General features: G+C 53.0%; 1 protein-coding gene across 4 annotated transcripts in view; it reads left to right on the top strand.

The window, feature by feature from the left end:
- LASP1 (LIM and SH3 protein 1) overlaps positions 1–15660 on the top strand; it is a 94296-nt gene that overhangs the window by 60790 nt on the left and 17846 nt on the right. For 3 of the 4 annotated variants that reach the window (XM_017879005.1, XM_017879003.1, XM_017879004.1), the window contains exons 3-4: positions 2152–2236; positions 10092–10199. In XM_017879005.1, the coding sequence (XP_017734494.1) occupies positions 2152–2236; positions 10092–10199 (193 nt within the window). The remainder of the gene's footprint in view (positions 1–2151; positions 2237–10091; positions 10200–15660) is intronic. The other variant, XM_017879006.1, reaches the window with a different exon arrangement.

The raw sequence follows: 15660 nt of genomic DNA on the forward strand, positions 1-15660 counted from the left end.
GGGACTACAGGCGCCCGCCACCTCGCCCGGCTAGTTTTTTTTGTATTTTTAGTAGAGACGGGGTTTCACCGTGTTAGCCAGGATGGTCTCGATCTCCTGACCTCGTGATCCGCCCGTCTCGGCCTCCCAAAGTGCTGGGATTACAGGCTTGAGCCACCGCGCCCGGCCTAATTTTTGTATTTTTAATAGAAACAGGATTTCGCAATGTTAGCCAGGCTGGTCTCGAACTCCTGGCCTCACGTGATCCACCTACTTTGGCCTCCCAAAATGTTGGGATTATAGGCGTGAGTCACCACGCCCAGCCTGACATTTGTTTATTCAACAATTATTTACTGAGCACCGCCTACTATTCTAGGAGCTTGAGATAAACCAATGAACAAAAGAGACCCCCAAATCCCTCCCCTCATAGAGAAGTAGTGGAGAGAGAAGACAATTCCTCGAAGTGATAAATAAGTTAATTATGAAGACTGCTAAGGGAGAGGTGGCCTGGCGCCAGCACAGTTTTCTCCTCGGAAATGAGGGAGTTGGACCAAACTCTTCTGGAGGTCTCTGCAGGCTCCGAGGGTTTCCCTGGCTTTTGCTGCCTCCAAGCCAGGCCCTCTTGCTGGGGACCAGGCTGTCCTGGGCCTGGAAATTGGCGACTAAGTTCAGCATGAACTGAAGAGATCGCCTGGGCGCAAATCTGGATCTCTGTGTGTCTTGGCCGTGCTGTTTAACCTCTCTGGCCTCAGTTCTCCCATCTATCAAAGGGGTACACTGAGTACCAGTCACACAGGTGGCTGTGAGAATTCATTGAACTAGGGCACATAAGCCCTTAGCACAGGGGAGACATTCACTGTTTGTTTTTTTGTTTTGTTTTGGTTTGTTTTTTCTTCTTGAGACGTAGTCTGGCTCTGTCGCTTAGGCTGGAGTGCGGTGGCAGGATCTTGGCTCAGTACAACCTCTGCCTCCTGAGTTCAAGTGATTCTTCTGCCTCAGCCTCCCAAGTAGCTGGGACTATAGGCACATGCCACCACGCCCAGCTAAGTTTTGTATTTTTAGTAGAGACCGGGGTTTCACCATATTGACCAGGCTAGTCTCGAACTTCTGACCTCTCGTGATCCGCACGCCTCAGCCTCCCAAAGTGCTGAGATTACAGGCGTGAGCCACCGTGCCTGGCCTAATTCCCTGTTGTTACTATAGATTGAGCAGCCCTGATCTAAAAGTCCAGAGTCTGAAGTGCTCCAAGATACAAAGCTTTGAGTGCCGACGTGATGCCACAAGGGGAAATTCCATACCTGGCCTCATGTGATAGGTGATAGGTCAAAAAGCAGTCAATAATTTTGTTTCATGCACAAAATTATTTAAAATATTGCATAAAATTACCTTCAGGCCATGTGTATGAGGTATATAGGAAACGGTCCCATCCGCAAGATGTCTCAGTATGAATATTCAGATATTCCAAAATCTGAGAAAAAATCCAAAATCTGAAACACATCTGGTCCTGAGCATTTGCAGTAAGGGATATTCAAGCTGTATTTTACATGTCACCCTCAGGTGACCTCCTTTTTTATCCTCAAGCTGGCCTTCCCACCTACCCTCCAATTAGGTTGGACCTTGTTAACCCTTTGAAATACCACTTTAACCATGTGTTTTCTCTCACACCACTTCCTCCAGGAAGTCCCCCTGGATATGTGTGTCCCTTTCTTTTTCTGTCTCCCGCTTGCTCTCCTCTGCGTGGTTGGTCTCCACTTCTGGTCTTAGCTGAGAGCTTAGTCCTGACTCACCTGTGCCCATCTTCCCCCAACCGGGCCCAGTTGCCTTGACCTCCATGTGTGGTAGGCACAAGGCATGGATTATCCCCAAACAAGGGTAACCTTCAACCCTCAGAGAGTGTCCCAGTGGCCATCCTTTCACTCAGGACAGTTCTCCTTGGCTGGCCCGTCACTGATGCCTGCTGTGTCTTCCCAGGTCAGCCAGTCCCAGCTGAGTCTGAGAAATGCTTGCCTCCCCTCGGCCTTGGTAGTGGACACTGAGGTCCTCCTGCGGGGCCGGGCCAGGGGGTGCCCAGGCATAGGAGGAAGTTCCCAGGAGAGCGTGCTTTGTGAGAAGCCCAGAGGCTCCTGCCCCTCCCCCAGAGTCACCCCCACTCTGTTTTTTTCTGTCCTGCAGACACTACCCCAAGCAGTCCTTTACCATGGTGGCTGACACCCCGGAAAACCTTCGCCTCAAGCAACAGAGTGAGCTCCAGAGTCAGGTGAGGGGCTGGGCGGTACCGGGGGCCTGGCGGGGAGGAATGCTGGGGAGGGATGTTGTAAGGTGGGCATTTGGCAAGAGTACCTTCCCCTTTGGTTACTCTGCAAGGCCAAGGTGCTGAAATCCTAGCATTGCCTTGACTCTTGACCCCACCCCTGACTTTATCAAAGGAGTAGGGTACAGCGTTCCCCCACTTCCTACCTAGAGGGGATTGGAGAGGTGTGCGTGTCTATTTGAGCCCGCTCTGGGGCTCTCTAAAGCCCACCTCCAGGAAGCCACTCTCCCCTCCCTCTTCACCATTCACACTTACCCACAAAGGAGGGGTTTGGGGAGGACCAGGGAATTTGCCCCTCCAGGTCATGCCAGTCTGAGGCTGTGCAGCCCATCCTCTATAGTCACATCCCAAACCTTCTCCACCCACTGGAGGGCCAGGTGTGAAGAGGGCCCTGCCATGGGGGAGCGGGATGGGGGGCTGTTCTGCCTCTGTCTCCTTTGGCTTGACTTTCCAGAGCACTGCTGAGTGGGAGGTGTGTGCTCCTGTAGGAGGGAAGGATGGGTTGCAGGCCTAGGGAGAACTTGGTCTTTAGGGGACACGGAGGAATAAGCAAAGGGTCTGGAGTCCTGAGAACAGAACAGTTGACCCACCCTGCCTGGGGGTGCGAGGGCTCCTGGGACAAACCTGGCCAGGGATGAGGTGGGGTGGGGTGGGGCGGGGCTTCAGCCGATGAAAGGATTATGCATGAGAATACATGTAGGGGAATTTACCCCGTGGACAGCGTACCCAGGACCCACTCAGGACCGGGAGAAGACTGCAGAGGTTTCACCCGGGCCACAGAGAGGGGGTCTCTCCTAGTTCCTCCAGAGGGGACTCCTGCTGCCTGATCTTGATGTGACTGCCTGGGTCCATCGGGGAGAACCGACCCTGCCCTGTGTCCTTCCATGCACCCTCTCTCGGAATCGGGTTCATCAGGGAGAACGGACCCTGCCCTGTGTCAGGCTTCTCATGCACCCTCTCTCAAGAATCCTGGCAGCCCGGTGAGGAAGGTGCTCTCTTCCCCATTGTTACAGATGAGACGACAGACCCAGCGACATTAAGGGACTGCCTGAGGTCCTGCGGGTGGTAGGAGAGGCAATAATAATATTCATAGCTGGCGTTGGAGGGATCAGCGCTCCGGGCGTGTGAGCTGTTTAATCCTCACCCAGCCCTGTGCAGCTGTAGGATCACCTGCCCTCAGAGAAGAGGAAATAGACACTGGCGGCTTTGAATGTAGGTTTGTCTAACTCAGGGACTATCCACTCCCTAAGAAACAGTCTCTACCTTAACAATAAACATGATAGTTCCTTATGCTGTTGAGAAGTTTTGTAATTTAGGGCTGGGGGCCATCCCTGTGCTCTGGGAGGCCAAGGTGAGAGGATCACTTGAGCCCAGGAGTTTGAGACCAGCTGGGGCAACATAGCAATAACTGATCCCAAAAACAAAGCATACACAAAAAACAAAAAACCCGCTGGGATGGTGGTGTGCACCTGTGCTCGTAGCTACTCGGGAGTTTGAAGCGGGAGGATCACTTGAGCTGAGGAGTTGGAGGCTGCAGTGAGCCATGATTGCACCACTACACTCCAGCCTGGGTGACGGAGTGAGACCCTGTCTCTACAAAAGAAAAAGAAAGAAATTGTGTAGTTTAGCAAGTGCCTTTAGTTGGTTCCCTTGTTTATCCTTGACTGGGCTCCAGGGGAAGGTAAAAGACCCACTGTCTGTGTTTTACAGGTAGGGGAACTGAGTGAGTGAGTATGGATCCAGGATTTGGGCCCTGGTCTTGTCACTCTTAAGTGTGGGGCCCTTGACCCCGCACAGCCCTGGTAGGGCCTAAGGCTGACAGAGGAGGGGAGCAGCAGCTCACACCAACCACCCACCCGCCTGTGGACAGAAGCTGAAGTTACTGGGAAGTGGGGGAGCACCACCACCTGCTGTCAGCCAAGGAGGCTGGAGGCCTGGCTACCTGGCCAGATTTTACAGATTCTAGCCAGGCCCTGACTCCTGCCTCAGATTCCCTTCCCTGTGAAAGGGCATTGGGGGCCAGAGGTGGAGGGGCTCAGAAGGACCTGGGGGAAGAGGTGCTGGGAGCAGATGGCAGGCCTTTGGACACACACACACACACACACACACACACACACACCCTTCTCAGGGGAGAAATTCAAACCGCTCAGCCTTTGTCAGTCCCACAAGAGCATGGCTGCAGCTCTTTTTGCCCCGGTACCCGATCCCCGAGGGGTGGGGTTTAAGGAGGAAGCACCCCCCCGACCTTGTTCCCCCTGCCCAGGATGGGCAGCAGGTGGGCAGGGCATGCTGTTGGCAGGGGCTGCTTCTGCCCCCAACAGGGGAAGCTGGCACCACACTCTGGGTTTGGGAGCTCCTGTCCCCAGCCTGTGCCCCCTGCTTCTCAGGGTCATGGCCTGATGGGTTCCTGGGCAGGCCTCTCGGGAGATGACAATGGTGGTCACTCTTCATTAGGGTCTCACTGAGGGCCAGACCATGTCCGTGTGTGTGTGTGTGTGTGTGCGTGCACGCGTGTATGTGTGTATGCCTGGGTTTGTTTAATCCTCACAGCCAGCTGATGAAACAGGGGCTCTTATTATCCCTGTCATGCAGATAGGGACAGTGAGCTTTACAGAGGCTGCCCTGCTTGCCCAGAGCCCAGGGACAGAGGCAGACATCAAGCCCCATGACCTGGCCCTTGAGCCCGTTGCTCTGAATGGTGCTGACGGCACAGGCACCCAGCCCCGTGCTCCCACCCTGCAGGATGCACCAGTCACCAGCAAGTAGGAAGGGCTTGTTGGAATGCAGATTCCTAGGCTCCCACCCAAGGAACTTCTGCTTGGCAGCTCTATGTGAGGCCCAAGAATCTGCATTTTTGACTCCCCTGTGATTCTGATAAGGACTTTTGGCCCACTTGAAGAAGCTTAGAGATGGGCCCGTGGGCAGGAGTGTACCGACCCTGTTTGTATACTCTGAGGGGTGCAACGTTAGGGTAGGGCTTTGCACTGAGGGCACTGCTCTGTTCCCCTGAGGTGGGGGTCCTCGGGGGTGGGGGCTGAGGGCTGAGGGCCAGGATAGGCCGGGGAGGAAAGGGTGCTACCCTCTTTGCAGGCCTGTTCTGTCTCCCTTCCCACCACCCACCAGCTGTGTGGTCTTAGACTGGCCTCAGACTGTCTTTCCTCTCATAACTTTGCTTCCTCACCAGTAAAATGGGGACAGCAAACCCAGTTGCCTCAAGCTGGGGGCTGGGTCTGATGCTTTGAGGCTTGGAAGGGCTGAGCCAGCCAGGCTGGAACAGTGACAGGTTCTGGTTCCTGTGGCCGCCATGGGGGCAGAGCTGGCGGGAAGGGAAATGGAAGCCTCTTCTGCTCACCCAGCTTCACCCCACGAGGTTAGCTGGCCTCTTTCCGTGCCCCTTCTGGGCCTGCCTTGCCTTTCCCTGTCTCTGGGAAGCTGCCGAGGCTATTTCAGCTTTATTTATTTTCCCATCTCTATATTGGTCTCCAAAGTGGCACTTTGGGTGTCTGGGACACCTGGAGCCTCCCCTGTGGAGGAGGTAACCACAGAACTGGCCAGAAATGACCCTCTGGGTGGTCCTGCCCAGGCCTGGCTGAGGCAGGGGGCTGGCAGCTGGATCCCCAGCCCCCCTTCTCACCTGCTGCTCCCACCCCACCCCCAGGCTGAGCAGAGGCAGTGGCTTTGGGGTGGGACTGAGCTGGAGGTGTCTGTGTGGCCCTGATCCCAGGCAGAAGTGCCAAGCGCCAGGAGACTGTTCTTCCTTTTTTCCCTTCATGAACTCACCTCGATGGGGTCGTGGGAAATTACAGGGGGGTTTCTGCTCCTCCTCGGATCTTGTGAGCAGCACGGGTGGTAGAGCATCACCCTTGCCTGAACTCGCTGGCCTGCGATTGAATCTCACATCTGCTGCCACCAGCTGTGTGACCTTGGGCAACTTGCTTAACCTCTGTGTATAGTGCCTTTGTCTGAAACATGGGGATTACCTCTCTCCAGAGGGTGGTGTGAGATAGGAGGATATGTTAAGCATTTCAAGATTCCTGGCATGAAGTCAGCACTCAGTGTTTGCTATTACTACTGTCCCGGAAAGAGAGGAAATGGAACTTGGACGTGATGAAGCTGAGAAATACACACGGCAACCTTTTGACCATGACTTCCAGCCACGGCCCTTTCCATCAGCTCTCCTCTCCATCTGGGTGTGTCTAATTTTTTTTTTTTTTTTTCGAGACAGGGTCGGTCTCTGTCACCCAAGCTGGAGTGCAATGGTGCAATCTTGGCTCATTGCAGCCTTGACTTCCCAGACTCAAGCGATGATCTCGCCTCCACCTCCTGAATAGCTGGGACTACAGGTGTGCACCACCACACTCGGCTAATTTTTGTATTTTTAGTAGAGACAGGGTTTCGCTATGTTGCCCCGGCTGGTTTCAAACTCCTGGCCTCAAGTGATCTGCCCGCCTCTGCCTCCCAAAGTGCCGGGATTACAGATGTCAGCCACCGCGCCCTGTGTAGAACTAGTTTCTTTTTTGTTAGAAGGGGATGGGTTACAAAGTATATTGGCCCAGCACACAGTAGGCACATAATAGTGGAAATTGTTGGTATTGTATTTTGCTCAATAAATGTTGTATTTTTTTAGAGATTTTTATTAATTTTTTAATAGAGATGGAGTCCTACGTTGCCCAGGCTGGTCTCGAACTCCTGGGCTCGAGTGATCCCCCTGCCTTGGCCTCCCAGATTATAGACATGAGCCATTTTGTTTTTAAGTCCAGCCTAATTTTTGTGTTTTTTTTAGATGGAGTTTCACTCTGTCGCCCAGCCTGGAGTACAGTGGCGCCATCTCAGCACACTGCAACCTCTGGCTCCCAGGTTCAAGGAATTCTCCTGCCTCAGCCTCCCAAGTGGCTGGGATTACGCCCACCACACCTGGCTAACTTTTTTTGTATTTTTTTTTTAGTAGAGATGGGGTTTCACCATGTTGGTCAGGCTGGTCATGAACTCCTGACCTCAGGTGATCCACCCACCTCCGCCTCCCAAAGCGGTGGGATTACAGGCGTGAGCCACCGTGCCTGGCATAATTTTTAAGTAATGATCCTTCTTATTATATTGGGTCATCAAGGCAGTTGTTTTCCCAATTATGCTGCTTTGTTTGGAGATTACGTGTCTGCAATCAATTCATTCATCATCCAACAAAAGTTGATTTGCACCTCCTGTCTGCTGGGATGAGAAGCAAGATAGATACAGGGAGAATAATTAAGAACTGACATGACAGTTAGAGTTTCATGGATGGTGGTTGTTTGGATGTCAGGAGCCTCAGGTGCCAGTCAGTCCTGGCCCTCACACCAGAGTTTCCAAAGTGGGAGCCCAGGCATCTCCCAGGAGTGGGGTCCTCTGGCTGAAGCACTGAGTTGCATTTTGGCCTGAGCGACAACTGGGTTGTGACCTTGGGCAGGTGCCTCCCTGCACAGGGACCCCCACAGCACCCTGGTGAGCCATCCTAGACCACAGGGGCAAGCACTCCTGCCAGGGCAAGAAGGGAGCCCTGAAGGAGGGGCTCTGGGCTGGGCCCCCCTCCCTATACCCCTGGCCCCGCACCCTTCACTTCTGCCACCCCTTTCATACCCAAAGGCCTCTCAAAGAGCCTTCCCCATCTTGATTCTCCACGATCAGGGTCTAAAGGTGCTTAAAAATGGTCACAGACCCCAAATGGGAGGGATTTTAGAGATCAGCTAGCCAGCTCCCTTCAGGGGACCCAGAGAGGGGAACTGACTTAGAGACACACAGCAACGTGGTGCTGATCCCAGGCTCCCTCCTTTCTCAGCACCTACCCCTCAGCCCTGCCTTCTGTGGGCCTCCTATGTTAGCAGTGAAATGAATGATCCTTCCCCAAAAGGGAGGGGGAGGCAGAAGCAGTTTCCCAGCCTGGGAACCAGCTGATGTCATTGCAGCGTCGTCATGGCGATTATTCCCCTGATTAGGGGCCTGACCCTTGGAAAGCCAGGAAGCAGGGGATGGAGTGGGGACTGGCTCTCGTTCAGCACCTCATCGCTGACAGAGCACTTTCATACTGGCCATCCACAATGCGCTGCTGCTTTCGAGCCACTGTCTGCATCATGGGTTGGAATAACTGGCGTTATGACCCATTTTACAGATGTGGGAACTGAGTCTTGAGATGTGAAGTCGTTGGCCCAAGATCACTCAGAAGTGGGAGACTGAGCCTGTGTTAGTGCCAGCTCCGCCTGGCTTTGTGCCCATACTTGGTGATAAGAAGCTCCCTCCCCATATTATACCTGATTTCTGTGACAACTCTTTTACAGATGAGGAAACTGAGGCCAGGGGCTTGAGATGCAGGCTTCTGTATCTGGAGCTACGTTTCTCTGTCTCTGAGTGCCCTACCTTCCCCGATGCCCACTTCCCAAAGGGCCTCCCAGTAAGAGTCACCGTGCTGGCCCAGGGCTTCCCAGAAGAGCTGGTGCTAGGCAGGTTCTGGACTCTTGGGGTGGGTTGGTCCCTCTCTCCACTGCATTCACTTCTGATCCGATGGGGACCAGCACATCCAGGCCCTTCTTGTCTGGATCAGAACAGAGAAGGAGAGGGAGCCACATGGATGAGTGACTGGGGCTTCAGGAGACAAACAACTCTGATCCCTATGGGCATGTGCAGGGGACCTGACAGGTATGGCCACGGCTGTGTGTGCACGCGCAGTCACTGCAATCCAAGCGCAGTTCGGTGCTGCTGTTGGATGATTCCCCTCCTGGGAACTGCCCGGGTCTGTGTCCTGGGCTGACCTGTGTCCAGGACAGTGCAGCCCCTGTGGAGGAAATCCAAGCAGCTGCTGGGGTCTGGAACAGATGGCTGCTGAGGTGGACAGTGAAGTCTCTGGAAGCCAGGGAATAGTTTCCTGTTCATGAGTTTTCTCAGCCTCATTCTGTTCCTCAAAACCCCCAGGGGAGGACAAGCTGTTCCTCATATTTCAATACCTTTCGTGCCAGGGAAGTCCTTTCTGATGTCTGACTTGAGTCCCTCTAGTACTGTGGTGGGGTGGAAGGGTTCTTCCCTGGAGCTTGGAGACCTGCTAAGATGCTGTCTGACCCCTGCTGCTTTCCTCCCCTCCTATGGCCGTTGCCTCTGAAGCCAGCCCGGCAGCCTCCCAGAATCCGTGGGGCCTGTCAAAGGCGCATTGATGGAGCCTTCCCTGGGGCTGTCTCACCACCCTCCTTTCTGGGCACCAACTCTGTCCTTTGGCACAGCCCTCACTCAGCTGGTTGCTGAAAAGCTCCCCCAGGCGCAGTGGGCAGGGCCACATCCTGGCTAACATGAGGGCTTGGGCCACCCTGGGAGCTCTGGAAAGAACCTTTTTCCTATAAGCTTCCAGACAGGATGGGCTGGGAGTGAAGGGTCAGGAGTCAGGCAGATGAGGGTTTGCACTCTGGTAGTGCGGTTCATTCACCGCTAAGCTCTGTGACGTTGGGCAGGGGACTTTGCCTTTCTGTGGCTCCGTTTCCTGGTCTGTAAATGGGAGCTGTTAATTGCGTGGCTGCATATATGGTGGGATGTAAAGGAGATGGTTCATGTAGGGCCCTGGGCTCTGTGCCCGCCACTCAGCACACTGAAGACTTAGCAGTGGCTTATTATTACGAGTCTAACACCTTTGAGCTGAGGCTTCTGCTTTGAGTTGGGGACTTCTGGTCAGGGTCTTTCTCCTGACTCCCTGTCCCCATCTCCTGACTGGTTGCTGCCTCAGAGGGGCCCCAAGCCGAGGCCCTTTCGACTCCTGGCCCAACTCCAATCCCTCTTCTTCCCCACCTTGCAGGTGCGCTACAAGGAGGAGTTTGAGAAGAACAAGGGCAAAGGCTTCAGCGTGGTGGCAGACACGCCCGAGCTCCAGAGAATCAAGAAGACCCAGGACCAGATCAGTAACGTGAGCTCCCGCCCCGCCCTGTGGCATCCCTGCTGCCCTCTGATTGGCCCCTCCCTGGCAGCCTGGCAGATGTGAATGGAGCCAGTGCCTCCCCCGCCCCTGCCCTCTGGGGTGGGCCTGGGGAAGAGCTTGGGGTTCCCAGATGCCTCTTCTCTTTGTGCCCCCAGACCAGCCCACGCAGCATTTTCTCCTGGAAGGGCCTGTATTCTGTGGGGGGTGTGGGAACCTGTGTGGTAAATCAGCCCCCACTCTCTCTGACTGTTGTTCTTTTTTCTGGGTATGGTGGGTATTGGTGTAGACTGCACGTCTCATCTTAGCACAAAGGTCAGAACTGGGGGGCGGGGAGCACCTGGCCTCCCCTGATCTGCGCCTGGGTGCTGACATTGCAGTCATTTCCGCCCTTCCTTGGCCTCCTCCCCCACATCAGCCTGCTCTTCCTTCCTGTGTAAAAACCCCAGCCGGCTTCGCCTGCCAGCCCTGCACCCCCTGGCTCACACCCCCCACTTCCCTGATGGTCAGTGGCATCTGGCTGTGGCAGGGGCGGGCGTGGAGAGTGGGTGGGGGATCAACTATCCCCAGCATCGTGTGCCCTCCATGGCACCTGTGGTCAGAGAATAGGCGTCGGTTTCCTGCTTGGCAGAGCCACAGGCAAGCAGCCTGTGTGGCTTTAGGCAAGTGGGGGCAGGGCACTGCGGTGAGCAGCAACCATGGGGGACCCGCACACAGAACTGCAGGGGCTGCCCAGCCAGCCTGGCTCAGGAGGCCCTGCCAGGGAGGGTTTAGGCGGGCACCTGCCTTCATGTATGGAACAAGAAGGGATCAGTGAGTTGCCCGTTGTCGCTCTGGGCTGAGGAACTGGGGATAGAGATTGAGGGGGTCCTGGCTTTCCGGTGGTCTTCTCAGCACCCACTCCCTGGGCTCCACATCCCTTCCCACCCTCCACCTGGCTGCCTCAGCAGGGCGCTCCTTGAAGAGCTTCGCTGGGCCATGCATAGAGTGGGCTGCAGTAGTGGGTCAGGTGGATTTCAGAGGTGCAGGCAGCCTACAAACAGCAGAACCAGCCATGCCCAAAACTGTGGCTTTCAAACTCTGACTTCAGACTACAATAAAATACATATTGTACTTCTTGACCCATCTAACAGGCATACATTTATGTAGAGGGAAAACAGAATAGAAGCTTTCATGAATGAGTACTTCCTACTTAGAGGGAGTTCAGATCTTTTTTTTTTTTTGAGACAGTCTTGCTCTGTTGCTCAGGCTGGAGTGCAGTGGTGCTCCGCCTCCAGGGTTCAAGTGATTCTCCTGCCTTAGTCTCCCAAGTAGAGTAGCTGGGACTACAGGTGCCTGCCACTACCCCTGGCTAATTTTTGTATTTTTGGTAGACACGGGGTTTCACCATGTTGGCCAGGCTGGTATCGAATGCCCGACCTCAGGTGATCTGCCCACCTCGGCCTCCCAAAGTGCTAGGATTACAAGTGTGAGCCACCGTGCCCGGCCACATTCAGATCTTTTCTAAAGATGCTGGTTGCAGGCCCCTATACACCCTCACATAATACAGTCCCTTCGAGGACTGTATTCCCAACACTTTGGGAGACTAAGGTGGGAGGATTGCTTGAGCCCAGGAGTTTGAGACCAGCCTGGGCAATAGGCAAAACTCTGTTTCTACAAAAAACAAACACAAAAAACAAAAACTAGCCAGGCGTGATGGCACTGGAGGTTGCAGTGAGCTGAGATCGTGCCACTGCACTCCAGCCTGGCAACAGAGCGAGACTTGAGATTCCATCTCAAAAAAACAAAACAAAACAAAACAAAAAGATGCTAGTTACAGACTTACTGTGAATGGGTTTTGCAACTGGATTGTTGACCTGCAGTTTGAAATTGGTGGCCTGAGGAAATGGCATGCTTCCCTTTGGCTAGCAGGGCATGCCTGGGGCGGGCATGCTCATCCTTCTCCCCCGCACAACTGCCAGAGGCCTGTCACGGTTGATTCTTTATATGCCAGGGCCTGGCCTCACACCCTGGAGCTTCCCTTTGGCTTAGACCCTCCAAAGGGTAAGTAAGACCCTTTAGGTCTGTGTCTCAGAGCTCACCGCTTGGAAAGTGGGGCAGGGGGAAGATGGTGTTAGGTTATGGGGAAAACCCGGAATGGTTCACAGAACTGGAATGTTGGCTCTTCAGCCCCTGCGCTTTTCATGTAAAGGCCCTTGCCTTTTATCAGTGACACTTGCTCCCAGTCTGCAACCCCAGCCCCCTGGCCGTTCACTCATTGCTTCACCCTGTGGGTTTTGGAGGAGGGAGAGGAGCCCAGTCATCCCTGCTTCCCTTTCTGGCAGGCTTCCAGAACACTCCACACTCAGCCTAAGCCACATCGTCTTCTTCCCTCCCCCAGTTATTAGAGGTGTTAATATCCTAGTGACAAAACTCACCACCCTGGCCAAACCATCCACACCTCAGGAGATAACCATCTTTTACCCTGCAGTTAGCTGATGGTCCTCTGCAGGAGCTAGGGGAAGGGATTGAGCCCGACCTGGTAGCTGCTTTTGCAGCTTTAGCAGAGACTTGTGGGCTGTGACTGCAAAGCCTGGAGACTCTTGATTTTAATGAAGGCAATTACAGTCTGTCCGATACGGGCCTCCAGACAGCTGTAGCACAGTCACCTGTAGGGTTGCCTGAAAATGCAGACTCACAGGCCTTCTTCCCTGGCTGCCAGAATCAGCGTCTCTGGGAGTGGGTCCCAGGAATCAGCATGTTAAACACATTCCCTGGGTTTCTGTGGTGCTCTCTGAAGTTTGAGAGCCACCACCTAAAAGTCTGAAAAAGCTTCAACCCCTAAGTCAGAGGGTGCCAGGTCAGGCTGTGCCTCAGAACCCCGGGGAGCTGTCTTTTTATTTTTTATTTTTATTTATTTTGAGACGGAGTCTTACTCTGTCATCCAGCCTGGAGTGCAGTGGTGCGATCTCGGCTCACTGGGTTCATGCCATTCTCTTGCCTCAGCCTCCTAAGTAGCTGGGACTACAGGCGTCTGCAACCACGCCTGGCTATTTTGTTTTGTATTTTAGTAGAGATGGGGTTTCACCGTGTTAGTCAGGATGGTTTCGATCTCCTGACCTCGTGATCCATCTGCCTCGGCCTCCCAAAATGCTGGGATTATAGGCGTGGGCCACCGAGCCCGGCCTATTTTTATTTTTGAGACAGGGTTTTGCTCTGTCATCTGGGCTGGAGTGTGGTGGTGTATTCGTGGCTCAGTGCAGCCTCAACCTTCTGGGCTCAAGCTATCCTCTCACCTCAGCCTCCAAGTAGCTGGGACCACAGGTATGCACACCACCATGCCCAGCTAATTTTTCTTTTTTTTTGCAGAGACATTATCTTGCTATGTTGCCCAGGCTGGTCTCAAACTCCTGGATTGAAGTTATCCTCCCGCCTCAGCCCCCCAAAGTGCTGGGATTATAGGGGTGAGCCACCTCACCTGGCCTCTGAGGGGAGATTTTTTTTTTTTTTAATTTTATTAGAGACAGGGTCTCACTACATTGTCTTAAACTCCTGGACTCAAGCGATCCGCCCACCTCGGCCTCTCTGGGACCACAGGCATGAGCCACCGCGCCTGGCCCGGGGAGCTTTAAACCACGCATAAAACCATTGCGAAGTTTTCCCAGCCTCCTGAAGTGTTTTGGGAAAGAGGGTGTTTAGAGCCACACCTTTTGTTTTGTATCCAAAATAGCATTCCTGTTCCTGTATGTAGCTTGTTGCTTTGCTTCCCAGATTAGCACCAAATGACTCCAGTTATTTTTATTTTTATTTTTTTTATATTTTTTTGAGACGGAGTCTCGCTCTGTCACCCAGGCTGGAGTGCAGTGGCACGATCTCGGCTCACTGCAACCTCTGCCTCCCGGACTGAAGCGATTCTTCTGCCTCAGCCAGCCTCCTGAGTAGCTAGGACTAGCCAAGTACATGCCACCACGCCCGGCTAATTTTTAGTAGACACAGGGTTTTGTCATATTGGCCTGACTGGTCTCGAACTCCTGACGTCAGGTGATCCGCCTGCCTCAGTCTCCCAAAGTGCTGGGATTACAGGCATGAGCCACTGCGCCCAGCTGACTCCAGTTATTTCTAAAGGTCAGGCCATCTTGCAAAAGGATGAGAATTTGCTTCCCTGGAGGGATATGCTGCAGACTAGGGCTTTTTACCAGCCAGAGCATTTTAAAAACAAGTGTCTGGTCTCCTCTGGGGTGTCTGCTTTGGATAAGTGCAGTCTGTCTTCAATGTTGCTAAACGGCGAGACAGTGAGGTAGGAGGAGATGGTAAGGGCCCAGGTCCTAGCTTCTGTCATTCTGGGGCCAGGCAGGGCTCTTTGAGCCTCAGTTTCCTCATTTGTAAAAATGGAACAGTAGGCCCTACTTTGATGGGTGGTTGCAAGGAAAATGCCAAATTCTTGGCATATGATAAATGATGTCACTATTATTATTATCATCATTATTATTTTTGAGACAAGGTCTTGCTCTGTTGCCCAGGCTGGAGTACAGTGGCACTATCATAGGTCACTGCAGCCTCGAACTCTTGGACACAAGTGGTCCTCTCACCTCAACCTCCTGAGTAGCTGGGACTACAGGCATATACCACCATGCCCAGCTAATTGTTATATTTTTTGTAGAGATAGGGTCTTGCTATGTTGCCCAGGCTGGAGTGTAGTCATGTGATCATAGCTCACTGCAGCCTTGAACTCCTGGGTTTAAGCGAACCCCGGCCTAAGACTCCCAGATTGCTGGGATTACAGGCACACGCCATCACACCCGGTTATGTTGTCAATGTTGTTAATACTTTAAAGGCACACTGGTCTGCTTTCTACACTGTAGCCAGAGAAGGGACATGAAGTGAAGTTTGGCAGAAAAGTTTGGCTATTATCTAGTACTGAGAAAGTGTGGAAAGGAGGAAAGGGGCTAGTATATTACACATCTATGGTGAGTAGTTGTGTCATCATTAAAGGCATCTCAAGAGTTACCTTTTGATGGGTCCACGCTATGGGATAAAGGTTACATGTTAGGAATCATGGCCTTTTGTCATGAGCTCTAGCAGTGTTCAAGGATGGGAAACTTTGGTTGCAGAAGTCCCTTTATTGAAGCCTCTTCTTTTATTACTTACATACTGATTTTCTGTATACAATTTTGTGTCCTTAAAACTTTTTTTATATGTGAAATATGACACATAGTAACATATACAGTAAACACCTGTTTCACCAGGCAGGTATACTATACATTGTATTACCCTATGCCTGTCAAGAGCCCAGTGTTCACAGTGTTAAAAATGTAACTCCCATGTAGTAAGTACTTATCATGTCTTTAATTATAAGGGAACCAGCTAGAGATTAAAGCTGGGGAATATGAGAGGCAGAGGTAAATGCTAATCTGTGAAAGAAAGTGCTGGGGCTGGGCAAGGTGGCTCATGCCTAAATCCCAGCACTTTGGGA

The sequence above is a fragment of the Rhinopithecus bieti genome, unplaced genomic scaffold (assembly GCF_001698545.2).
Source record: "Rhinopithecus bieti isolate Rb0 unplaced genomic scaffold, ASM169854v2 scaffold_10685, whole genome shotgun sequence".
Taxonomy (NCBI): Eukaryota; Metazoa; Chordata; class Mammalia; order Primates; family Cercopithecidae; genus Rhinopithecus; species Rhinopithecus bieti.